Consider the following 26,274-nt stretch of genomic DNA (forward strand, 5'->3'; position numbering starts at 1 on the left):
CAAATTCTCTAACAGCCTCAAAATTAAGTTTCTAGAAGACACAGGAGAACTACAGAACCCAGTTGGTTGGGGTTTTATTAAATGCAATATTAAGGTTATCCTTTCTATCAGTACATATTTAGTTTGCCACCTCCTCTTTCAAAGCACATGCATTACAAGATTTTCACAAATCCCCCAAAGAAAACTACATCACAGAATAATTCCTCTTTTTCACAATCAGACATGTAAAATCTAAGTGGATAGCATTATTACAAGTAAGTTAAGTGATGTTTAAAAATTACAGGTGCCAACCTACCCCTCCACATGAAGTACTCAGAAGGCTTCAGACTCCTCTAAATCATCATGCAGAGATACTGCAGAACCAAATGACAAAAGCACAGCTGTCTGTTTTCCTGAGGCAGAGCACACCACTCACTAACTTTTAAAGGCACAATTTCAGTACAAATTTGATTTATGAACTGGAGAAAAAAATACCAAGTGACTGAAGTAAATAAAGTTAAAGGTCTTTTAAACGTCTTTCCCTAACTTCAGCTTTTATGGACAGAGATCAGATATTATCTTTAAATTTCATAATGTACAGGTTGGTTATTTTAAAAAAAAACCTTTTTTTTTTTAATTCTAAATGTGAATTTGGAACAACAACAACAACAAAAAAAATCACATTAAAGCTATCCAGGCAATTTTTGCTGCAGACAATTTTTGTGTCAACTTTCCAAGCCCTCATTGCTGTTCTTCCAGTATTTGCTTATGTGTCCATCCCAAGTTTGGCCCACCAACCCAAGAGCACGAGCAATGTTTTCCAGAGCTTAAATCCCCATATTTTAAAAACCAAATAAACAAACAAACTCCTACCACAATCATGTTTTGATTTCATCGAGGTTGGAAAGCCCCTGAAGATTAGTTGATCTGGCAAAACAACCCAAACCTGCCAGAACAATTCATCTGGCTTAGATGCCCTTCTTTGCAGCCATACTTCCTGAGGAATGCCTCAAAAACAGATGTATTTCAAGTGGTATTTTTGATATACAAAAACTTGTATTTCAACATACACAAGAGGCAGCAATAGTCCTGGCTCTTCCAGAGCTCACTGAAAAAAGCAGTGGTTCGACCCACTGCAAAGGGTTAACTGGCAACTGAAGGGTTTTCCTGCCACTTACAATACTGCTGATCTTTGGGGATTAAGTACAAACTCTGTGAAATGTTTGCATAATGATATCTTGCAATATTCAAAGTACTGTATGTTGCTGTGTTTACAGTGCCTCTGTTTTTACTGGCCTAATATTCCTAATAAGCAGAAGAGAAGGATACACTGTTCTTATTATCACAATCTCCCTCACCAAACCACATTATTTTAAGTTACTGGTCCTAAAAGGAAAAACAGTTCTGCCATCATTATTTTCTTCAATGTCCAACTTAATTCCTTGCAATCAATACTAGGCAGATCATTTAAATAAACTTCACCAGACACAAAACTCCAAATGTACCACAATTCCACTCTGAATTCTCATTCTTCATGTAATTACAGAAACCAGGAAAACAAAGATCTGAAGTTGTTCTTAGTTATGAAGCTAAGGAACTTAGAGAAAAGATGCATCATTTCAACTGCTTTTCAAGACTAATTAATCCAAAGTGAGACATTTAAAAAGTAGATTTATTCCTTAACAGTTGCAAAAAGTTGGCACAAAAAAATGCCCTCTTGTGGCACAGCAGAACCCTGCAGAGCCTGCCCTCGGTTCTTCCAGCTTAGCTTTTAGAACAAGAATGTATGACTCAGGGCTTGTTTTGAAACTCAAATGAGATAAGGAAAGCAGGTAATAAAGTAAACTAAAACTGCAGGTATCATTCAGAGCTTGAATGAATGCTTGAACCCAGTTTCTCTACGTGGCTCTTTATTATTTTTTTTTTTTTTTCTGAGTGTTAATCTAAGTAATGAGTACATCTGGCCCTCCTATAAATCTAAGCATAATCCAATTCCTGGAGAAAGCTGCTCACTGCACTGTCACTTTAGCAGATTCCTGAAAGGAGCGTTTTTGTGCTGCTTGAAACTTTTAATTAAGGAATATGTGTAAAAACAATTCCAACACCTTCATCAATAGGCAACAATTTCCAAGAACACCTCACTCTCCCCCACCTCAGACCATTAATACTCAGATGTACCACTGATTGTGAAAGGAACAACTGATAGACCACTACAATCAACAGATTTTTCTCTCCTGCAGCAAAGCTAGCACAGTACACATATTTCTGTCAATAGAAATGTGGCTTCAACAGCTTCAACTCCCTTACTTGGCAGCAGCATCTTTCACTCAGGTATTATTTTTGGTGCTTTTCTAGCTCTCAGCCTTGCCAAAATGATAGTAAAAGTAGTGATTCATTTGCAAGCAAACAAACAAACAAAACAAAACAAAACAAAAAAAAAAAAAGGAAAAAAGCCATTAAGAAGCCCTTTAAACTGAAGTCAACCCTCCACAAGCACTAAAATCCTGATGCCCAGTGATGAGGAGGGGCCTCTCCCATCCTGAGCCTACAACAGAGCAAAGAGCACATTCTTTAACACATCACTCTTGGCTGCATCTGCTCAACCAATGGCAGTTTTGGCAGCCTCCCAAATTATTCCTTTTATTCCTGAGGACAGTCCCCAACAGCTTGGGTCCCTCATGCTGCTCCTCTCTGAATAGAGGTGCTGCTCTGTTTTCCCAAAGCACAGCTCAAGTAGGAAGCAGAGGCACAGGAATATCTTATTGCAGCTGCCAGCTCACCTGCAGCAGCCCACAGCAAGGTCACACTCAGCAAGGTGAGCTCCTGCCAAGTGCTCAGATGGAGCTGGCAGCAGCACCCACAGCACTGCACAGCAGAGACAACGGGCAGGTTTGGAAGTGTTATGTCTGAGACAGAAAAAAAAATGCATTTTCATCTTTTGCCTCAGTGCAATAATTAAAAAACAAGAAAAAAACCCCACCACAAAACCATTTTGCAATGTATTACAAACCCTCAATCGAGCACAAAATTTTAGTTAAAATATTAAGACAACTTTAGAACACAAGATATTTTAACTATTTGAGTATCTGACACTTTATCTTTTCAGACAAAAGCCATCCATGTTTGGCTTTTACAAAGGAATTTTTGAAGTTTTCAGCTGAAGTTGCAAGAACTTTTTTTAAAATACTTGTTATAAAACCAAATAATTTTAAAATGAAGTTACTGTTTAATATTCAGTGAAATTACTAGGTAATTTCATCTCTAAGACCACAGATGTAAACTCAAAAGAAATTAATCTTTTTTGACAAGAGTCAGTGAGCTTTTTCTCAAAACTTGGTTTGTATGTAGCTGAGATGGAAGCCTCCCCATGACGAGCAGGATGCACACACTGTATTTGTAGTGGTCTGACAACAGAACACCTATAAAATGGTCATGGAAACACACACATGGCTGGCAATGAACACCAGAGCAGATTCCTCTGCACAAAGCCCTGCCAGCCCTGCTGCAGAGTGACTCAGGCAGCTCAGAAACCACGCAGGATTACAGTGACAGAGTTCAGCAACCAACATGACAACAGAGGGAACCAGTAGGATTGAGATGTTTTTCAACATTTTGCTCACCCAGCACTTGCAGTAAAGATTCTCAAGTCAAAAGTCATTATGCCGCATTCTTCCAGGTGGAACAGTTCAACAGCCCTTTTCTTCTTAAATACAACTGAGCTTTTCATCGCTTTTGAAACCAATAAATCAATATTTCCTTCCAGAGTTATCCTCACTTGTGTCTATTTTCTATATCCTGGTCTTGCTAAAGTTTACTATCAGGAACTGAATAAAACCAAGCCATAGGAAGATCTACAAACCACTTATCTGGTCAAGATCCCAACCTATTAAAAACTGCCATTTTTCAGACAGCTGTATGTAGTGTGTGCACACACACAGAAAAGGATGGGCTGGGGAAGGAGAGAAAAAGAAATCACAAGTGTCCTTATTACCTCAGAACAGTTGTTAAACCACACCTAAGATTGGAAGAGATTAAGTTTCCAACCAGTAGTAGGCTTCCTCCTCAACCATATCACAAGAAAAAAGTCCTCTCTCCATAACTGATCCCAGATCACTAACCTGAGTGCTGTCCCAGGATGTCTGCAGCTCTCTTAGTCCCTCTGTCTTCTAATCCTGGAAGGAAATTCTCAATCTCTGTACCCACCCATCTTGACATCAGTCTCCTCTCCAGAGCACTTGGGCAGAGAGCACAATTTCTCAATCCCTACAGAAAATCCCTCCTCGTAATCCCTGAGCTCGCTAGGAAGGTCTGTCATTTACAACATCACTTAGTGATGCATGTTTCAACAAATGGTATCGATGGCACAGGTCATGGGTATTTCACTAGTCTTGAAACAAGGAGCACTTTCCAATCAGCTAAAAGGCAACAATTCACGCGGCAATTGTAGGTCCCCCAGTTTACAGCTACTCTGAGTAGTTAAGGTAACAAATGATGCAGGATATCCTTATACCAGGCAACTTTCAAAAGGCAGCTGTGACATTGAAGATAAGCTTCTTCGGCAGACAATCTAAAAAGCCCATATAAAAAAAAAAAAAAACCACATTATTATTAAGAACATACTAAGTAGCAGCCCATTTGAGTTGGGTTGGTGTGCCTTTCTTCCAAGTATTGAAATTACTGCTTTTCAAAGCTCATCATCTCTAAAAACGGTCGTTCTTTTAGTATTTTTAAAGTTTATTTCCAGAGAAACGTTACATAAATAAAAACCTGTTTTTCATGCCCTGCAGAAACTGTTTTCAATGCTGATGGGGGAGGGGGATATCAACCTAAGAGCTGGAAAGCTTTGAAGGGCATTCCTCTCCTGCTGCATTTCAGATTAAGTGCAAACTCCTTCCTCTACTTGTCAGACCTGTTGACAAGCAACTAGCCCTCCTCATGATTAACCCCTTTTAAAAATAATAACAAAAAAAATATTTAAAACTTCGCAGTTAGAGTTACCATGGTCTACTTGAAAACTGAGTTAGTGAAAGGAGTCTTTATGCCAAACAGTGGTAAAGAGACATTGAAACTGAAGGGAAATGAACACAAAAACATCTATAAACTGAAAGTTTACTGCAAATTTTTGACTGACCCAACTGAAACAGCATGAACTCCAGGAAAGACTTAGGACTGAATAGCACCTACCATTTTATAAAGCTTTTGAAAGAGATGTAACTATTTTTCCCTATCATAAAAACATAGCCAATACAGAAATATTTCCTCAAAACAATTTGTATCAGTAAGTATAGTATTTATCATGTTTTTATGAAGATGGCAAGTGCTCACCTCTTACAAGATTTATTTATCCAGCATCAGATACCAAAAAAGCTTCCACTAAACAATCTTTGACCTGCTTGAGCTTCAGAAATACTCATTGCAGAGGGAGGGGAGAAGGTGCTAGCTATGTCATTATACATGTATTTTAACATAAATGAGTTTTGACACAAACTGATTAGGAAGAGGGAAGAACTTCACTGTCAAAATTTTCCACGATTAGAGCTCTGCAACTTCTTTAAAGAATGGAAGCCACTACAAAAGCAATTGTTACCTTAGATGACACACAGAAAAAAATATTCAGTTAACAAGGGCATCAGAAGTGAAGAAAAACTACCAGGAACACACTAAAACCACTTTTTCTTTTTACAGTTTATGACCCACTAGGAATGGGAGAACAAATTTACATGGCTGTAGATTGAAATCAATTTGAAAAACAGAAAAGGAAATCACCATTTACTATTCAAAATTATCTGAAGCACTCAAGAAAAAAGTACTGTAAGATTTAAAAAATCCATTTGTACCACAGACATTTATCAAGGCAATTAAGACATTTTACTTTAGCTTGCTTCAGAAGTGAAATTACAAGGGGACCCATATATTAGCTATCATAATTTAAATTGTTTTGTGACTTCTACTCCAGATCACCAAACATTCATTTCTGGAAACACATGGTGCAGCATGAAATACCCACCAGAAGATTTCACACATCAAATTCAGAACAGTCCAAAACACTACAAAAAAACCTACAAGTAAGCAAAAGTACCTGAATGGTTAAGCAGGGTACAGTTCATAATCAGAAGTAATTTTTCAACTGCTGGCAACTGACTGTAATTTCTCTGATTTTTACAGAGAAATTATTTTGTCTATCTCACAAACAGCTAAAAGTATCCAGAAGGTTGGGTTTTCTTAAAATAATCTGTTCCTAAGTGGCAGGTTCAGCTGTACCCTAAACTTCTTAACTAAAGCTCAACTTAAAGAAAACCACAGTCAGCTGAGAGAGAAGCACACTCCCCTTACATCAACAGGACTCTAATTCTTCACATGGGCAACCCTCCCAAACCATAGCACTCTCAATTCATACCTTCTCCATATTCCTACTCAACTCCCTGGCAGAGAATTCTTACATTGGCAATTTAACATTTACACTGCAAATGCCAGTAGCCAAAATAAATGGAATGTCAAGGTAACTAGCATGAAAGAGCTGCCTGTTAAGTTAAGCACAAAAATAAATAATGCACTAGAATTTTTAATATATTTGCAGAGGTCAACAATCTCTCAATTTCTGTATTACTGCAGAACCAAGAAACCCTGTGACAGAATGCTTAAGAACTCTATTAAATCAATCACACATATAATCATGCTTAATTTGTATTTTCACCTACAGCATTTACAGACACCAAAATTCACCAAGAACAGCACTTCCAGTACATTCCTCTCACTCAGTTTCACTCAAAACTGTTACACAGACCCAATAACAAGTAAGCCATGTTCATTATCATCATGGAATTCCTGAAAAAATAGCTGAAAGGAGCAAGAAGTTAATATATTATTAACATGCTGGGAAAAACAAAGTTGTTAATGCCAAATGTTACTTTTAAACCAATGCCATTTGCATTAGTTAATTTGGAATTATCACTGTTTATCCAGTGCATTAATAGAATTTCTTATTCTGCTATTAATCACAGAAACCTTAAAAATCCACAAGAAAAAAACAATTTGGAATTTTCTTTCTAAAGAAAATAGATTATTCACTAGCATCCCACTACATATAAAAATTAAGGGTTTATTCTATACTCCCCCTGCCCACAAAGAAAAAGCAACTTGCCTGTTTACAGTGTACCCCTTCCTAAGTGATAGAAACTACTCAGGAAACAGCTGTGTAGCATTCTAAACACAAATTTACAAGTGTTTTCATTTCCACACACAAACAAGGCTCTTCTGCTCATCAATAAATCAAAGATGACTCACATTACTTAAAAACACAGTTTACAACTACTTCCTTTTAAGATTTCAGGCAACACTTAATCTGATTTCCACAAGCCACAGTTTCCTCGAGCTCCTGCTGTCTGCTCAGCACAGTGACACCAGAACAGCACACTGGCAACCAGAGGCACTCCCCAAATTGCTGACTCTAATTCCTCTATTGCACCTATTGAGGAAGATGAGCTGGATAAAAACCAGACTCCTGTAGCTCCCCTCTCTCCAACTGCTGTTTTTCTGGTGAGGGAAAAGTCACATCATCCACACACGGGAACTTCAATTTTCCTCCTGGATTTCTGTCTTTAGCCTGTGTTATTTATCAATACCATTTAACAGTTTATTTGCTGACTGCTGCATCTGATCAATGGAAAAAATAAAACCCTGGGACCCTCCTTGAAGGCAACGCTGATGCAGCAAATGGTGCAGAAAGAGAACACGGCTTGAGGGGGCAGAAACTGCATCTGAAACCATCCATATTATCCAATATAAATGCTGTTTCTGGCCTTTTCAAGCCCACAATGCTTGCTGACCAGAATGCTTAATCTCTTTTTTAATTTCTAAACACACAACACATCCAGAAGTCCACACTGAAAGGCTTTCAGTTCACTACTGACCTACATTTCAGAAGTATTTCACCTCCCTCTTCCTCTTTTGCTAACTTAGGTTCTCTTCTTTACACGAACTCAGTTTAAACAGTGTTTTCACAGACATCCAATGTTTGGGACATTTAACTAATATTATTATTACTAGAACTGAGCCATCAGTTCAGGTGCTGCCACTGCTGCTCAGCTGCCCTCTGACCCTGCAGCCACCCCACAGGAAAGTCACAGCTGAGATGCCACCTTCCCCATTTAAAGAAGTGCAACAGAGCTGGTGGAGGGTCTGGAGCACAAGTCTTATGAGGAGCAGCTGAGGGGGCTGGGGGTGTTTATCCTGGGAAAAAGGAAGCTCAGGGGACACCTTATTGCTCTCTTTAACCACCTGAAAGGAGGCTGTAGCCAGGTGAGGGTCAGCCTCTTCTCCCAGAAACAGGCAACAGGACAAGAGGAAATGGCCTCAAGCTGAGCCAGGGGAGATTTAGATTGGATATTAGAAAAAAATTACTTCCCCAAAAGGATCATCCAGCATTGGAACAGGCTGCCCAGGGAAACAGTTGAGTCATCATTCCTGGGCATATTTAAATTCATTGGCACTTGGGACATGTTTAATGATGGCCTTGGCAGTGCCAGGTTAATGGTTGGACTTGATCCGAAGTTTTCTTTCCCATCTAAATGATTCCTTGCTGTAGTCACTAAAAGGAGTAGATGTTCCCTTGTAGTGCAGAAATGTTGTTGAAGCTCTCCAGCAAAGACAAGCACACCATTGTGCAATGTCACTGCCCTTTTTTCTTGCAGTGCTAGGAGAAAATATGCAATTGTTTGGGCTCATATTTCAACGGGACACTTCAAAAAAAGATCTTTCGCTGATAATGTTTCAGATGTTTTCTTGTACAGAAGCCCACCCAGCACAAGGGTTATTTAAAATTTCAACCTCATGCAAAATTTGAAGACATTTCTCCTGAAATCCTCTGGATCATCTGGAAAACCAGCAATATTGTTGCAACACTTCAAATTGCTCTGTGAGAGAGAAACCACCAGACTTTAAAATTTTATATTATTTGTAAATCTCTCAGTGAAGATTACTCTGCATCAGTACAGCAGCTCCTGCTCAGCAAATACTGAGTATATGTTTAAATGCCTTAATCAGGCATTTCAATGACTTGTGTTTAACCTCAAAGCCAGATGCTCTGAGTTAATGTTAACTGTGGCTTCTGCTTCTACCTGAAATAGTTTTTAATCCTTCAACTTCAAGGAGAATGCAGAAGCAAAACCTGAATTTCATGCCCAAGAATCTAAATGCCGAGCAATCACATGCCATACCAAGGAAATATACCTAAAGTCATAAAAGTGAATGCTGTTTTACTTCTGTCCCAGAGGACACTGCCATAGACAGACCTCAGTAATTTCAACTTCCCTTCCACCATTCTGGTCTTTCAGTATTTCTGTAGACAATTCAATATTCTCCACCAGGGAATACTGAAATTGACAATTGCATTGACAATTCAATATTCTCCAGGTAAGGCAGGGAAATGAAGCTCTCAAGAAAGACTCTTGATCCAGAGATTTACCTGGCCACCTTCTTAGGCAAGTTAGCAATAAGGGAAGAAAACCCACACACTGGAAAATATCTGTTACACTGATACACTCCACTGAAGTAAAGATTTATCATTCCACATTCAACTGAAAGGGCTAAACATCCTGTGAAATGAGTATATCAAAGCCCAACTTTTACCTGTAATCTCTTCATTTGAAGAATTTAATGTAATGATTTCACATAAGAAATAAGTCATTGTCTTTTTTTTTTAAATGAGTTTAAACTGCATCTCACTACAAAGCCAACTAGAAGAGCAAAAGGAAAGTGGTTAGGCTATTTAAAATTGAATACTGGGAATAATAAAATGCAGTGTTGAAGGAACAAATCTCATTGCTATGTGAAATAGTTTTAGGCAGTCAAGCATTTCTGTGCTAAAAAAGTAAAGCACAAAAGCAGCATTTAAAGAACAGCATTAATCTATGATTTCCAAGGAAGGAAAAAAAACATCTGCTCAAAAGCCACTTGACAATATAATTGTCTTAACTGGAAAGCAAGCAAAGATGTTACATTTTTAAAATTGCATGTTCATGAATTCCACTCTTTAAGTAAAAGAATTTTAAAATAGAGCTAATATTCTGAGATGGCAACAATAAATAATGTCAAGTGTTTGATAACTGTCATCTAAGAAAAATGGATTTCATTATCTTGCAGCTAACTTTTATTAATTTAACTTTAATTTTGTCCAGGAGATTCAACATGGCCTTGAATCAGCACGTCCTCTGGAACAACTGTCTACATCTAGATTTTGTCAGTGCTATCTCACCCTGCAGCTAATACTATAACTCCTGATCTTCAGCAAAAGGTACAGAAAAGATGACTGCTTTACCAGCCACTGAAAATTACATAAAATGGATCTCTTCTTCCAATTAGAACAGTTCTGTCTCCAGATGTGTTTAAAAATTTTGCTGAAAAAGATCAAACAGATCTATTATTCCAGGTATTGGGATACGGCCCAGTTATTTTCTTTGATTCAAAGCATGCACTGAGTCCAAGCACTCAGAGGTTAACACACAGATCACACATTCAAAACATCTAAAAATTGGCTTAAAATGACGTACATTTAAAAAATTAATTACTTTAGCTTTTGGCCTCTGATTTATGCTGCTTGAGAGACAAACACTACCTTTATCTTCTCGTTGATTTCCTTTACATTTGTATCGATTTCCTAAGTTAATCAAAGCAAACCTTCTCCCTAGAAAAATAACAAAAAAGTAACAGCAAAAGATAAAGAACAATAAATGTGAACGTTAAATGAAAGTTGCTGCTCAAGCATTTTGCCACTTTGAAGATGAATGTGAAACTATGACATTTTGAAACAAATCTGCAACTTGCAAAAGGCAATAACTACATTTTTTCAGATTAAATAAAACAGAAAATTAACAGCAGCTTTCCTGCTTACTCATATTTTACAGAGTCTATACAGAACTCCTCAAAAAAAAAAAATCCCCTGCATGTTGCACAATTAATTTGTATTTTCAAATGCTTCAGTCAGCTCTTAATTCAGGATATTTAGTCTCTGGTAAGTAAATAAAAATAGAAGTCCTCACTTGTCAAAGAACTGTAAATAAAATCCAGTATTACTCAAATGCTTCATTTCAGCAGTGCATCCCAATCTCATTTTAAAAGTGTTGGTGGTTTCAGTTGTACTTTTTATTAAACTAAAGATAAAATCTTTTTAAAGGTACAGATAAGCAATAAGGAAAACAAGGATTTAAACACAAAACTTCAGGCAGAAAAACACATGCCTACTGTGTATTGGTAGCAAGATTTTGTACCTGTCTAGACAAGTCAGTGACATTCTTGCCAAATACTCCATGGCAGACAATCAAAAAGAGAAGGGCTGGGTGCTTAACCAGATTCTTCTTGGATTTTAACATCTTTAATTACAAATCTGCTTTTAAATTAAAATTTCTGCTTCTAAGGACATAGAGCAGACCTTGTAAAACTCTAATAATGCTGTAAGAAAAGACAATTGAGCTATAAATAAAATGCCCCATCTATCACCATTACCCAATCCAAGGTCATAATTTAAAAAAATAAAGTTTAAAAAGCACATCTAGAAGGCAAAGACAAAACAAATTAGATTTAGCAGCAAATCAGAGTCTACAGTCATACTGGCTAGAATTGGATGTGATATTAAATAAATGTGATACCACACTTATTCAAGCTAGTTTTTTCAGAGATCCAGCACTGCCATACTGAAGCAGTACACTTAATCTGTACCAAAGAAATGTAAATATTTGAGATGATAGCAAACTTGGATCAGTAGTGAGGTTAAAACTCATTTTAAAATAATCCATCTGCAGCAAGTGGAATGATTGGAAATGCAGGGTATAGAAGAACATGCATTTCACAGCTACATACACTTCTCTTTTCTCTGAAGCACTTGCTAAGATTGTTCAGGATTACCAGACCTGCCTGGGAAAAGGTACCTTTTTGTTTCCTCCATTATAAAATACAAGAACATCTTGCACAATGTTATTTGCCTGCAGATAGGCAATCCTTTTAACTAGACCCAGTAGCTAGAGTTTACTACTGATAGAATGAAGAAGCAACCTTCTTCAAACAAAACACATTGCATTAGTATCAAGATTCTGCTGTTCTCTCTTTTCTGGCAGATAATGGGTAATTAATAAAATTAAATTAAAAGTGTTGAATAAATTGTTTCCTCATCTGATGTGACAGGCATATTGCACAGTTGTAAAAGCAGTCTGAAACATAACTCAAGGTTATGAAAACTACTTTTAAGACTACAGCAATACCTGCCCAACACAGCTGTATGACTGTATTTATGCTTAATCTTTAGACAGACTTTCAGGAATATTGAAACTCTCACTGCCATATATACCTTCTTTAAAAAGGTACACACATTCACCTGCACAGATCCAAGGAATGCAGAAGTGGGCACTGTTTTAGGAAAGAGGCTGAATGAATGAAGTTTTTCTTACACATTAATGTTCAAAAAGCTGGAATGTGTAGTAAACAAAATGTGGAGGCTAGCAGCTTTGAATAACCAGTTAATGCCTGTCTTCCTGAGCTACAACACAAGGAAGCCACATAACCCCAACCAGAACAAAAGCATGTTGCCCTGTTTCCCAGAAAACTTTGATTTCCAGAAGCGTTCAACACCTATAAAAGCATCTCACTATGTGTGTCATCCTTGCTGGCCTCTTCAGGTAGTCAAAATTCAGTTTTCTAACATGTGTGTATCTTGGAATAAAGGCAAACACAGATTAATGAACCAAGCTAAGTACTTTGTGGTGCAGCCTAGCTTTAAAAACAAACTCCAGCACCTTCCCTTCCATGCTCCTCCCTCCCCTAAGGAATGCACACAACATCCCTCTTCATCCACATACCTTGCTGAACCAAACCACATGTGGCATTTTCCTTACACACAGCTCCAAGCTTGCTTCCAGAGGGCACTCCGAAATTCAGGCACCACAATGTGCCCTCTTCCCCCTTTCTGGGAGCTGAACTACAAAGGTCCTTTGCTCTCTGCCCCAGCACAAATCCATCAGCATTTACTGCACTCTTTAATGAGTGATCTCCCATTTTAATTGTCACCAAAAGGGACAATGAATTGTTTCCCCAGCTGGAATGAAACACAGCTACTGCACCCAACCAGCAGCTCCAATATTCCCAGCTCAATTCTGCTCACAGTGCAGGACAAAAAAATGTATTAAACAGGTTGTCTGAGCAAACCCAAAGCGGGAGAACGAAGGACAAGAGAGAGAGATGCAGAGAAACGCCTACAAAGCAGGGAGATTTATTTTTACTGTGTATAGTTCTGCTTCTCCACAGCAATTTCCCATTTCCAAATGGAACACTTTCTCCCAAGAAAATTTAAAATGAGAAGAGGAAGAACCAAGAGGGTTTCACACAGCTTTCCTCCGGCTGCCAGGAGCCAGCAGAGGCCGCCCAAGACCATGGATCACTCCGGCAGAACTGCGGGATGGGACAGCAGCTTCCTCACCTTAGCCTCTCAGCACAACTTCTGGCATTCTTCTTCCACTTCTCCATTCCACACCTGCTTTTCCACCCCTACAAATTACCTCCGTGAAGTCTAGTCCCCCTCAAGGGCAACTCCTGACTTTAGGCTATCACTGGTGGCCAGAATCCACACTGCTGCACATGGTGCTCTCCAGTTTATCCAAACTAGGTCTTCTGGCCCTTGCTGAGGATCCACTCCAGGTTTATTTCCCTAAAACTTTCCCCACAACACTCTACAGCACACAAAACCTATTAATTTCACCAGAGGCTACCCTCACATTTTCTGGAGATGCTGTGAACATATCACTTTTGGTGACGTTCTCACGTGGTTCCAGCTACCCAATTTTTATTCCACTCCAGGAATCGTTTATTCCATTCCCCAGTGGGAGTTTATTCCACTCCCCAGCTGGAACTGGCCATGCACAGCAGTGACACAGTGAAGTGAGCCCAACCTCACAGGTGGATTTCATGTTAGTTCATGTACTTACTCATACATTACCTTTTATTTAAGCACAGGGTCAGGAATCACAAAGAACATCATCTAGACAGAAGACCTCATTATGAGGGTCATCACTATTCCTTACAGTAGCTAAGTGCTTCCAGTATCTTTTACGTCTACAGCAATAACCATCATGGGGAACAAAGCAAGAAATAATAATTTGTTTACAGCAGGTCAAAGAACACCTACAGTAAACAGTGTTTTAGCCCACCTAAACAAAAAAAATATATAGTTTTCAACATCCTAGTAGGAGTGAAAAAGACAGGAATTTCTGCAGGGCAGAAGAAACCTGTTGATTAAATTTATTAATGCAATTATAAAACAATCTTCTCAGATAATCAAAAGGACTGAACTCAATAATCCAACTGGTCTCTTCCCCTTTGGGTTTCTGTGATTAAATAATCATTAAGTGGGTATCATCTGTAGCCCACTGTGGGTGAATCTGAGCTCCTGTATGGTTTTCAGTGACATTGCACCTGAACATACACGCCTGGCACAGCAGAAGCAAAGTTAAAAAGGCAGACTTCTGTTTAGTGTTCTTTGCTCTTTTGCTATTTCCAAACACTTGAAACACATACCATGCATATTTCCTACATACAGTACAGGCTAAATACAAGAATTAAGGAATAACAGTTGTAAACAGTTACTGACTATTGCTGTGCCAATTTCACAGGTTTGTTTCTTGTACATCCACTTTGCTTCCCAAAGAAGAGGCCAAGTTGAAGTGGAAACTGACTTCAGACACAAATAAAATGTTAACTTCAGATATTTAAGGGCTGATTTCTACTTTTTTGTTCCTAATTCTAGGCTACAGTTGGAATGCACGATTACCTTTTATCTGTGCAATACCATGGCAGCTTTCAAAAAGAACCTCTGTAGCAGCAGTACACATTTTTAACATATTTAAATACAAGCCAGTTAGGTATCTAACACTGCAAGAACAGATCCTTCCACACCAACAGCCACCTCAACCTTTGAAAGCTGTAGGAAGGGAATAAAAAAGCATTCCACACTTTCCAAGCTTTCCAACTTCTCCAAGTCTTTTGGACGATCAGAAAAAGAGAAGCAAATGGAAAGAAAAACCTGCACTGTAATTAATGCATACATGCACTGCTTTACTATCATCATTGCCTTCCCTGCATGGCCCATCTCCTTCCCCACAAAGAGTTTGCCAACCACAATTAACATTTCACATCAGCAACCCAACCACCAGAAACAAACCAGAGCCAGTGCTGTCCAGTCTTCATTCAGCTCCAGAAATGCTCAGCAACAACCCTTCTGCAGGGACTCTCCCATAAAGCACTTGCCCCACAAACACAAGGTATTTCAAAAACATCATTAAACAAACAAAAAAAGAGATGGAAAAGTGTGGTGCAAGCTGTATTCAGTGCTCCAAAAATGTGGCAACCATGATACTTTCAAAGACTACTACATGGAGATCCAGAAGAATTGGTTTATACATCACTTATTTAATGTTTTATTTAGTGATTTTAGGATAAGAGACAGCACTGCCCTAACAGGGTTTGCCACTATCAAGAAAACCTGAGGAATATTTGGAAGAGAGAAAATAATTCACAAAGATAAGGATAAGCATAAATGGGAAGAACTGAAATGTAGCTTCCTAAATTACAGTTCTTAAAATTTCAAACAGTAAAAAAAAAGAAAGACCTGCATGTTTCAGTCAATTGGCAGCATTCGTATGTGCTGTCAGTGTGGGCGTCTTCCCTAAATAGGCAAACAACATAAAATGCAGAAAACTGAGAAATTTTTGAAGCCAAGAAAGCACTTTTGTTGTTTGAGAGCCTCACAAAAGCTCACTCCAGCAGAGGACTCTGTTCACTCACATGCAACAAAGATGACTTCATATTGTAAGAGGTGCAGAGAAGAACTACAGGACAACCAAACAGACGGAGAGCCCTTCTTAAAGGGCTGCACAAAGAACTTGGCTCGCTTAGCTTAGCAAAATAAGGTTAAGAGGGAATGTGATTTCAGACAAGCATCTCATGTAAATACCAAAGGGAAAACAGCACCCCTTCAACTACAGGACAGCTGCCCAACCACAGAATAGCAAAAAACATTCTAAACCACAGCACGTTCATTTGGAAAGCTTCTATCCAATAGAAGTGGAGTTTTGGAAATTTTCAAACTCCTGTTAGATGGAAAGGGGAGAAAAACTTACCTGGTTTTGATATGAAGCTTGACCACATTATAAACCTTTGCTTCATTTCATGATGTTTCAGATCTTTGTTTTATTTTATGATGTTTCAAGTTTGTCCGCAGTATTGAAAGAAGCAATAAAAACACAGAAGTAAATGGACATAAGACTAGTTTTTCGGGTTTTTTTTTACATAAAAGACAACTCACATCCAACGTTTTACCTAATATTTTCATGATCTTTGTACCAGAAATCAGTTATGTAAGTGAAGTTAGCCTATATATATTTAAATAAATGTTTGAGTGAAGTTATTTAAAACAGCAATAATACTTAGTAATAATACTTTTCATTAGTGAAAGAATAAGACTTACAAGATCCATCAAGTGGCCAATGTGGTAAAACTACAATAGGCTGTATTAATTGTGGAAATTACCACAAGGGGGAGGGGTTACTTGGAATGTTCCTCTGGACACCCTTCAGTATATTAGTATCCAAGAAGTAACAATGTGTTTGTCAAATTTCTGTAGACAGCACCAGACTGGAACTGTCACAAGTACAAAGAGAACTGGGTAGTTATCCAGGAAAGTTCATGGGTTTTGAGAGCTGGAATGCCAGAAAATGGAATTTAATAGAGCAGCATGTGAAATCATGCGTTTAGGGACCAGTAACCTTTTCTGTAAGCTGAGAACTCATCACGTGAAAGCAACACAGGAGGAATGAACAGAGCAGTGAGGTATAGAAATCATCATCTAAGGATACTGATGTTTACATGAGCCCAACAAGAGCTCAGTATGCTCATGGTAGAAAAAATGAAAAATTCCACTAGGTTCAGGAGCCTCTGAGCTGAAATCAGAGAGGTTAGAGCAGTGCTGGGTGAAGTATCACTACTGAAGAGTTAAATATTGTATTCCATATCAGGAGGATCTTTTGTCTCTAGCAGTTCAACTGAACAGATTTATGTTAAAAAATTGCTTTTTCTCCTCACAAAACTTTGCTTGGCTAAAGATGATTGAGTTTATCAAACTGCTCAGTAAAATACACACTCCGTTCCTCATTTCATTTCCTGCAGCAATTCCAGCCCAAGGTAAAGTGCACTAGTAGCACAAGCTATGAAAATGCATGACACAGAACTCTTAATTCAATGGATCAGAAATTAAAAGTTTTCTAACTGCCTGACAAACAAGACAAGAGATGGTGTTCCAAACACAGCAGTTGGGAAGAGGAATTTAAGCTGTTCTAAAATTGTACTAGTAAGTTTCTGGAAAGGAGAGAAACACAAATAGATGTATTCTTACACCTAGGAGTTTATGTACCCATGTAAAGGATCTGTTTACAGTACTGGACATTTTAGAGTTCCATCTCTGGCATGTGCAACCGGCAGAACTTTTATTCCTTCCTTTCAATGCTCTAGTCATAGATAAAGGGTGGCAGCTCTAAGTGTTATTGAGCTGTTCTCCAGTGCTTTGCTACCACCTCCTCAAGAGTCAAGGGCTAAACTAAGTGCCCAGCCCAGTACTGCAAGGAATTCTGTGTCTCAGACAAATGAAGATTGAATGCCTTTTTTTTCCTCTGTAGGTGAAAAGGGGACATTTTAGGATCATCTGGAATTTTATTTAACAAACATCCTACATGTGAGGTATTTGTTATACCTTCAGTCAACTGCCCCTTCACCCAGCCCAGTATGGTTTGGAAGTTTGATATTTACTAAAACCTCAAGTTATTCAAATGCCTTGCTCTGCAGGCATTTCAATACTGGACAACTGAGACACTGCTGTCAGCAGTCATTGGGGCTATACTTAACAGCCTGGGAGTTCTGCACTGGAGCAATGAGACAGTCTGAGCATTTTCCAGTCCTGTTCTGTTAAATTTGTCAGGCATTCAGATTTGCAAAGGAAAACGCCAAGGCATCACACGTGACACGTGACTCTACATCCAAGACGTACCAAAGTTTTACTCATTTGATTAAATCTCTACTTTTACATCGGTGTTTGTTTTTGTAAAAGCCTTATATCTGCAATGTTTGAAAGAAGCTCTCTTAGCTCTCTTTACTGCAACACGCTTGCATCTCATAGAATAAAAGCACCTCAATAAGCAGCACATCCATGCTCGTAATTGCTCTCTGAACAAGAAACGCCACATGAAAGATCCCGACAGCCACCACCAGCCCTGGCAAGGCAACCTCATCCGTTCAGCCCCGTCTCCGGGAAGAGACACTGGATGCCTTTCATTTGCAAAACTTCCCGGGGCTGCGTCCGGAGCCACGAGCCATTCAAAATAACAAAACCACCATTCACCTTCCACCTCGGCCGGCGCTCAGCAAGGCAACGCTCCACCTGCCGCAAACCTCACCGTAAATAGCGGGGAGAGGGGGGAGCAGACAGCTCGCAAACATACACACACACACACACACACACACAAAAAAAAAAAAAAAACAAACAAACAGGCAAAACTGAAGTGCCGCCTCCAAGGAAACCTGTTGCTGACCACCGCCAGAGCGCGGCTGGGGGGATCCCGCATCCCGCCGCGCCCGGAGCCAACTTTGCCGCTGGCACGGCGCAGCCCGGTGCCGCTGTGGCTGGCGTGGATCATAACGGACCCGGCGGACGTGCGGGGTCGGTGCGGGGGCGGCCGGGCTGAGCCGGGGCCGCGCCGCCAGCGCCCCCCGGCCCTGGGCGGGCGGCGCGGGGCCGGGAGCCGGTACTCACTCGATGAAGTAGCTGGCGCCCTCCTCCGAGAAGCCCTCCTCCCATCCGCGGGGCAGGTCTGCAAGGCACGGGGGACGGGGGAAGAGAGAGAGAGCGGGAAGGAGGGGTAAGAACTTCGCCCGCGGAGCCTCCCGGCCGCGGAGGGGGCGCCGCGCCGCGGGCTCCCACCTGAGCGGATCATGTGGCCGGAGTTGACGGGCTCGCCGGTGCGCGGATGCAGCCAAGTGGTGCGGCGGGTCAGGTCGCTGCGAGGGAGAAGCGGGAAACGTGCACCTGTTAGTGAGGGCGGCGGCGGCGGGCCCGCGCCGCCCCCCGCGCCCCTCCCGCCGCTCCCCCTTACTCGATGAAGAAGACGCGCCCGTCCCTGCAGACGCCGTAGGACCAGTGCTCAGGTAGAGTGTCCCGCCCCACCGCCGCCGCCATGTTCGCCGTGCGCGCGGCCGGCCGGGGCGGGGGTGCGGGCGGGCGGGCGGCCGGCGCTCGGCGCCCAGCGCCCGGCTCTGCTCGGCAGCGCCACCGCGGCGCGGGCAGGGCGACACCTCCCGCCCCTCGGGAGGCCGCGGTGCTGCCGCCCGGCTTTGTCCGCCGCTGCCCCGCGCCCGCCCCCCGGCCCCGCCTGGCCTCCCGTGGGCACCGCCGCGGGCGGCGCGGCGCGGCCGGAGCCGCACATCCCCGCGGCGCTCTCCGCCCGGCGGAGGCGCCGGGATTGTCCCGTGCCCCGCTCCCGGAGCCCTGGGGATGTACAGGTGTGAGCGCACCTGGCTGCCGCCGTGCCCCGGGGACGCGCTCGCCAGCGGCGCCAGGTGAGGAGGGACAGACGGGCCGCGGGGACTTTGAACCTCGGGCACAGGGTGCGGGGGCACCGAGGTTAAAACATCGCACGGAGGCAGCAGCAGCAGCCGGCCGACAAAGCAGAGCGGTCACCGGCATCGGGAGGGACCTGTGACAGCCCCTGTGTTCGTCCATGAGCTGGAAGAGGCAGGAGGGTAACGGGAGAGAGCCCTTTCGGTGCACTTCAGTGGGGCTGGGCTGGCTCCCAGTCAGACCAGAACCCTTACTGGTGCTGGTGTGGTGGGCGGGGAGGCTCCAGCTAGAGTTAAGTGCTCCAGTCACTCAGAATGTGGTTTAGGGACAAAGTGAGTGGGACAAGCAAGGAGTGAGTGGTGTGCCCTACAGCAGAGCCCGCAGGTTTCTTACTCTCATCCTAGTGCCAGCCAGCAGAGCGAGGATGGGTGCCAGGTGTGGAGTCCTGGCCAGTGCCCTGGCTTGGCGGCAGTGCTAGTTGCAGCGGGATTGACAGAGCCAAGGGGTTCGGGGAGCAGAAACGCCTCTTTCAGTGAGGGCAGCAGTGGTGGAGCCAAGCATGGCTCTGTAGGGCTCTTGATGTTCTGATACTGGAGAAGACAGAGGGTCAAAAAGGCAGGAAATGGGACATCTGCAGGCTTGGCGTGAAAGGAGAGTGTTAAACGGGAAAGACAGGTTGTGAAAAGGGGTGAGAAAGGGTAGGTGAGTCTGACTGGGGTCAGGTTAGTGAAGAAAAACAGAGGAGACAACCGAGGACACGGCTGTGGGGGAGAGGGAGAATGCCAGCATGCAGTGGGAGAGTGTAAGAGGGCAGAGTGCTGCAGTACAGGGAAAATGATAACGTTTGCTTTTCCTTCTAAATAATCAGAATAAATCATCAGAAGAAAGTAGGAGGCAAGAAAAGCAGCATTAGACAGAAGAGAGAGGATTTTGCTTTATTTCACGCCAGTTTCAGACAACATTGCAGGTCTGGTGCATCAGGGTAGCTTTGTGTAGACTCCCCTTTTTGACCACTGTTGGAGAAGATACTATTACTATATACAGTAAATATACTGTACAGTGTCAGCTAATAACCAGGAATGGTCATTAATAATCCACAGAATTTTAGTTTATCCACAGTTATAAAGCAGGAGAGAGTATCTTGTAGCCCTTTATCCTAAGTCAGAATTTTGATTTAAACTTCTAATACTAAAAGTCCCGTGCTGCCTTTATTTTTTTAACCTTATTGGGTTTCCATGGCAAAGCCTGGGGGAGAGGAGGGAGGCTGCAGGAGTGGCTTCTGTCAGAAGCTGCCAGAAGCTTCCCTTACATCCAACAGAGGCAATGCCATCCAGCTCAAGGATGGACTCAATATTGGTCAATGTATTGGATAAGGGATTTTAAAAGGGAGAAAAGTTACCAGGAAGGAGGCATAGGGCCAGAGAATGAGTGAGAAGATGTGAGAGGAACAGCCCTGCAGGCACCAGGGTCAGTGCAGAAGGATGCACAGGAGCTGAGATTCCCTGCAGCCCATGGTGAGGGCAGTTGTGCCCCTGCAGCCCATGGAGGACCGCAGGGATGCAGGGATCCACCTGCAGCTCATGGAGGACTCCACTCCAAAGCCAGTGCATGCCTGAGGGATGCTGTGACCCCATGGGAAGCCGTGCTGGAGCCTGCAGCCCCAGGGACAGAGGAGCCTGTGGTGGAGCAGGATTGCTGGCAGGGGCTGTGACCCTTGGGGGGACCCACGCTGGAGCAGCCTGTTCCTAAAGGAAGGAGCACACCCCGTGGAAGGGACCCACACTGGAGCAGCACATGCACAGCTGCAGCCCATGGGAAGGGACTTTGTTGGAGAAGTTGATGAAGAACTGTCTTCCAGGGGAAGAAAGTGTGGAGCAGGGTGAGGCATCCTCCCCCTGAGGAGGAGGAGGAGTGGCAGGGGCAACATGTGATGAACTGATGGCAGCCCGCATTCCCCATCAGTAGTACTGAGAATGAGGAATAAAACTGGAAGAATGGGGGGTAGAGGAAGATGTTTTTAAGATTTGATTTTATTTCTCAATATACTATTCTGCTTAGATGGGTAATAAATTAATTTCCCCAAGCTGTGTCTCTTTTGCCTGTGACAGTAACTGGTGAGGGATCTCTCCCACAAGTCTGTGATTATATTTTCTCTCCCCTGACTATTTGAGGAGGGGGAATAACAGAGTGGCTTTGGTGAGCACCTGATGTCAGTGTCAACCCACCACAGAAGCCCTAACAATTCTGAGTCATTCTGGTCAGGTGTGAGTTATCACAGAACTTGCAATAAAGTCAGTCCCAGTGCAATTCCAAGTCAATCAAATACAAGTTACTTAGTGTCACTGCATGTTTAGGTCTGTGCAGAAGAGATTAAGACCTGCTCTTGCTCTGGAGTCACTCACTGCCATGATGCTCTGAAGCAAGTCTTCTGTGCTCCATCAGCTGCATCAACTCATTGCATTTAGCTTGCAACTCCACCTTGACAAAATAGGCTTATCTACCACAAATGAATAGTAACTTCATTGACAAAATATTATTGTGGGTTGGATTTCAGGTTCTAAAGGTGTCTGTACTGGGTCAAACTAAATGTCTTTTTAGCCTAGTATTCTGTCTCATGTCCCAACAGGAGCAGGTGCCAGGAAAGAGCGCAGGAGCAAGACAGTCATAGGCAACTGCCCAGCTTCTTTCCTTAGCTCCAGTACCTACATCCAGTGCTTGCCTCAGAAGCTGTGAGCTCAGAAAGATCTTGCTCAAGGTGTTATTTCCATGTCTAACTCCTGATGGATCTTTTCTGTGAACCTGTCCAGACTAGAGCCCACACAACTTCTGTCACCCAGCAGCAGCAAAGTGTTCCTAATGCTCACCTTACCTGAGCTTACCCGAGTGAAAAATCACCTTCTTTTTTTTTGTTGTGAACCCAGACCCCATTTCATTGATTTTTCTTCCATTCTTGCAATGAAAGAGACTGGGGTCACCAGTGCAGCCTCCTGCAGTGTCAGCACTGATTTTAGACCAGGTGGCCCAGGCCTTTGTCCAGGTAAGGATGTGAAAATACTCCAAGGACAGAAATTCGACATAATCTCTTAGCAACTAGTTCCCGTGTGCCTGTGGTGAAAATACTTTCACTATATCAAGCTAGAAACTTCCTGTCTCAATTTGTCACCGTTGTCATATGACCAAATCTGGAGTTGATGCATCATGGTGCCTAAGGCATTAGCACATTATCACATACTCCTGCAAATTACAGAGAAATGCATTACTGGAAAAGCATATTTTCTTACTGTAACTTGCAGAGCTCTATTTCAAAATTAAGATCAAGATGAAAACTTAGTCTAGATTCATAAAAGTTCACAGCTGACTTGTGTTGGCCTCATCAGGATGTAGGTTTGTGATTTCAAACCTTGGAGGAAGAATGCCTCCAGGCATCATTCATTAATAAGATTACCAGATTCTTCTGGTTCTTCTGTTCTTTTTTTTGTTTTGTTTTGTTTTCAGGCTCTAGTTCCAGTCCTCCCTGGCTGATATCAGACATTTTCTATTATTTATCATTCATTACACTCTAGAGGCACTGTCTGGAAGAAGCTATTTGGGGTAAAATTAGGACTTTAAGGCCACAATATCAGGAACTCAGCTAAAGAAAGTGAAATATGTTCTTCAACAAGGGTCTAATAAAAGCTAGGATATTTGTGGCTCCCTTTGTTGATAACTGGGTAATTCAAGGAGACATTGTGAGGTCCCTGAATACTGGAAGTTTGAACCCACATTTGACAGCTCTATAGGAATGTGTCACTAATGTTCCTTGCTCTGTCTGCATCCTCTGGGAACACTTTTTTTGATGACTTCATTAAATTGGGAGAGCAGTGATACATTTTAAAGTACACCAAAATCTGTATCTGCACTTTCATTGAAACAGAGAATCACAGAATGGTTTGGGTTGGAAGGGGATCTTAAAGATCACCTCGTTCCAATCCCTCTGGGAGACAGGGACACCTTTCACTATCTCAGGTTGCCCAGAGTCCCATCCAACCTGGCCTTGAACACTGCCAGGGAGGGGGCATCCACAGCTTCTCTGGGCAACATGTGCCAGTCCCTCACCACCCTCACAGTAAAGAATTTAGTCCTAATATATATTCTAAACTTGTTCTCTTTCGGTATAAAACTATTGCCCTTTTCCTACCACTACATGCCCTTGCTATTTCCAGAATAAACTCCATTAATATGGACATCCTTTCTACCTCATCCCTTTCTTTTCAGCCCTTGCCCTGACAACCCAGCTTCACCCTGGCAGTGGCAACATCTGAATACTCTCATTTCCTCTTTTTTTCCATTTCCATTACACACACCCCCACCCCTTGCACCATCAGGTCTACATGTTTCCCTGCATTTTTTCAACCCTTCATATACTATAACTTTTCAACAAAACATTGAGTAGGAATCTGCAAATATTGCTAGAGATACTATATGGGAATCACAAAAAAAAAAAGTATAATTTCCTTCACTCACAATTAGATCCAGTGACTAGAAGGTTAGAGAATCACAGCTGGATTTCAGCACGGTGTGTACTCTAATGATCTATTTCCTATTTTTCAGAGAATTCAATACAATTGAATCTGATCATCTTAGAAGGCAAAAGCTACTGCTATTTCAGGAAGCTCAAATGAGGTACAATGCATAGAAAAGCCTGCTAGTTATGACTTTTTCATCATGACCTGTATATTTTATAAAGCATAAGCATGACTTATGAAAGGTGTGAGGTCAGACAGAGGCAGAGCATTGGCAGAGTAATGAATCTGAATTATTAAATCCTGGTTAAGAAAGCTTATAAGCCATAATGCAAATAATGTATTATGCCCTTTAGCTGCAAAACATGTATTATGCCTTTTAGCATGATTTTCCAGCTCTGCTTGGAACAGCTGAGAATTAAAATCATGAAAGGTTTCATGGTGAGACAGATTAATTTGCAAGACAATTTCAGAGCAGTTCATTGTCTGATTATACTGAAATATAGGCTGTGCAACCACATTGTTCTTCAGGATTGTGCAGCGTGATTCCCTTTTAGCAGTGCTAAGTGCTTAAGACACCAGAAATTAATACACTGATTCTTAGAGGTAGAAGAATGTATTAATCAGACAATAGGGGAAATAGGGAAGAGATCTTGGAGACTTTAGGCAAATCCACATTTTTGGAAAATTTCCAATGCCGTTATTTTAAAACTGCAACACTTTTTCAGATTATGGAAGAACTACACTAAGGAATCACTGCGGTATATTTGTTCAAACTGGGGAAAACAACTTCAGCTATTGGATTCTCAGACAGCATGGGGAAAAGCCATCTCAGGAGAGCAGTAGCAACAGAACACTTTAATTTGAAAAAAAAATAGGCACGCACAGCTAGAGCCAGTGTCAGGCTATAGGATGAAGAAGCAATTAATGAAATAGATTGAACATGCAGAAAGATTTTTTTTCCAGTCTGAAGTCTTTAGACTGTTTAAAACCTGAAAAGGACAAATTAAAAATATTCAAGTCCAAGACTACACATTGCCTTAGTGGGTAGGGAAAGCAAACAAGATAATAAAAGGATTACTATTGGATTATTTTGAAATTAAAATATAGTTGATTAGATTTAATACATACCAATTCCTTTAATACATACCAATTTATTCCTTGCTCATCCATGTCAGAGTGAGTAGAAAACAGCTTGTTTTATGCCAAGATAAATTTAAAGATAGATGATACATAGAAGTTTTCTCAAATGTAATGAGCAGTAAAGCAGCCTAAGTAGGAATATCATGGTATTACCTTATAACAAATTTCTAAAGGCTGACTCAGACAAAATTTTGGTCAGGGAAATTCTAAGTATACTTATTTTGTCTCAGGTCAGGAGCTATGAAATGATCTATTTTTCTTTTTTTTTTTTTTTTTAGAAATAGATGGACATCAAAAATTGTCATCAGCTGATAGATACTAAAGAGCACTTTTATTTAGTGGCTATCTAGTTGGCAGGAAGAATTCACGGCAACCTCCTGAATGTAAAGATTTCTGTTATTTACAAGGAGAAGAAGGACAATCCCTGATACAGTTAAGAAAGATAAGCAACTTGCACAATGGTACTACTGATGACATGACTAAATATAGAGCACATACTTGTTCCTGATCTGGAGTGCTTTCTGTTGAACCACACAACCTACAGATGTCAGGAGAGCTAGACAGAAGGAAGGGCTGCAAGAGGCACAAGATATGTACAAAAATTTGGCACACCATCTGCAAGACATCACTCATTTCCAGCCTAAGCACTTTCCAGGACAGAATTAATATAAATATTAATACAATGCCAAATAAATCTTGAGCAGAAGAGAAAAAGTATTTTCACCAATAGATTGTGTTTTACATTTTTATGAGTGCTGACATTAAATGAAATATCTTTAACACTTTATACATTGGGCAGTTTGTGCTGTGGGGAAAGTGATGGCAAATTTTAGACAAAGTAAGATTTTTTGCAGCCTATTTTCCTTGCAATAGACTGAGAAGTTTCCCTAAATTTCCATGGTACTTGTGTCAGGCAACAGAATTCTAAGAGAACCAAAAGATAAATATAGTTCATAAAATAAGAAAGATTAAATAATGGTAAATCTATTGTTGAAGGAATTCCAAATA

At 41.3% G+C, this 26,274-nt stretch overlaps 1 protein-coding gene across 10 annotated transcripts in view; it reads right to left on the minus strand.

The window, feature by feature from the left end:
* PLEKHA7 (pleckstrin homology domain containing A7) overlaps nt 1–19,293 on the minus strand; it is a 144,072-nt gene extending 124,779 nt beyond the window's left edge. For 9 of the 10 annotated variants that reach the window (XM_072929660.1, XM_072929658.1, XM_030275445.4 and 6 more), the window contains exons 1-3: nt 19,158–19,293; nt 18,986–19,062; nt 18,818–18,875 (exon numbers count right to left, since the gene is read on the minus strand). In XM_072929660.1, coding sequence (XP_072785761.1) covers nt 18,818–18,875; nt 18,986–19,062; nt 19,158–19,240 — 218 coding nt within the window. In that variant the 5' untranslated portion in view covers nt 19,241–19,293. Of the gene's footprint in view, nt 1–18,817; nt 18,876–18,985; nt 19,063–19,157 lie in introns of those variants that run through there. The other variant, XM_072929666.1, reaches the window with a different exon arrangement.
* Nucleotides 19,294–26,274: the final 6,981 nt, after the last annotated feature.

This window comes from Taeniopygia guttata, chromosome 5 (assembly GCF_048771995.1).
Source record: "Taeniopygia guttata chromosome 5, bTaeGut7.mat, whole genome shotgun sequence".
In the NCBI taxonomy this organism is placed as follows: Eukaryota; Metazoa; Chordata; class Aves; order Passeriformes; family Estrildidae; genus Taeniopygia; species Taeniopygia guttata.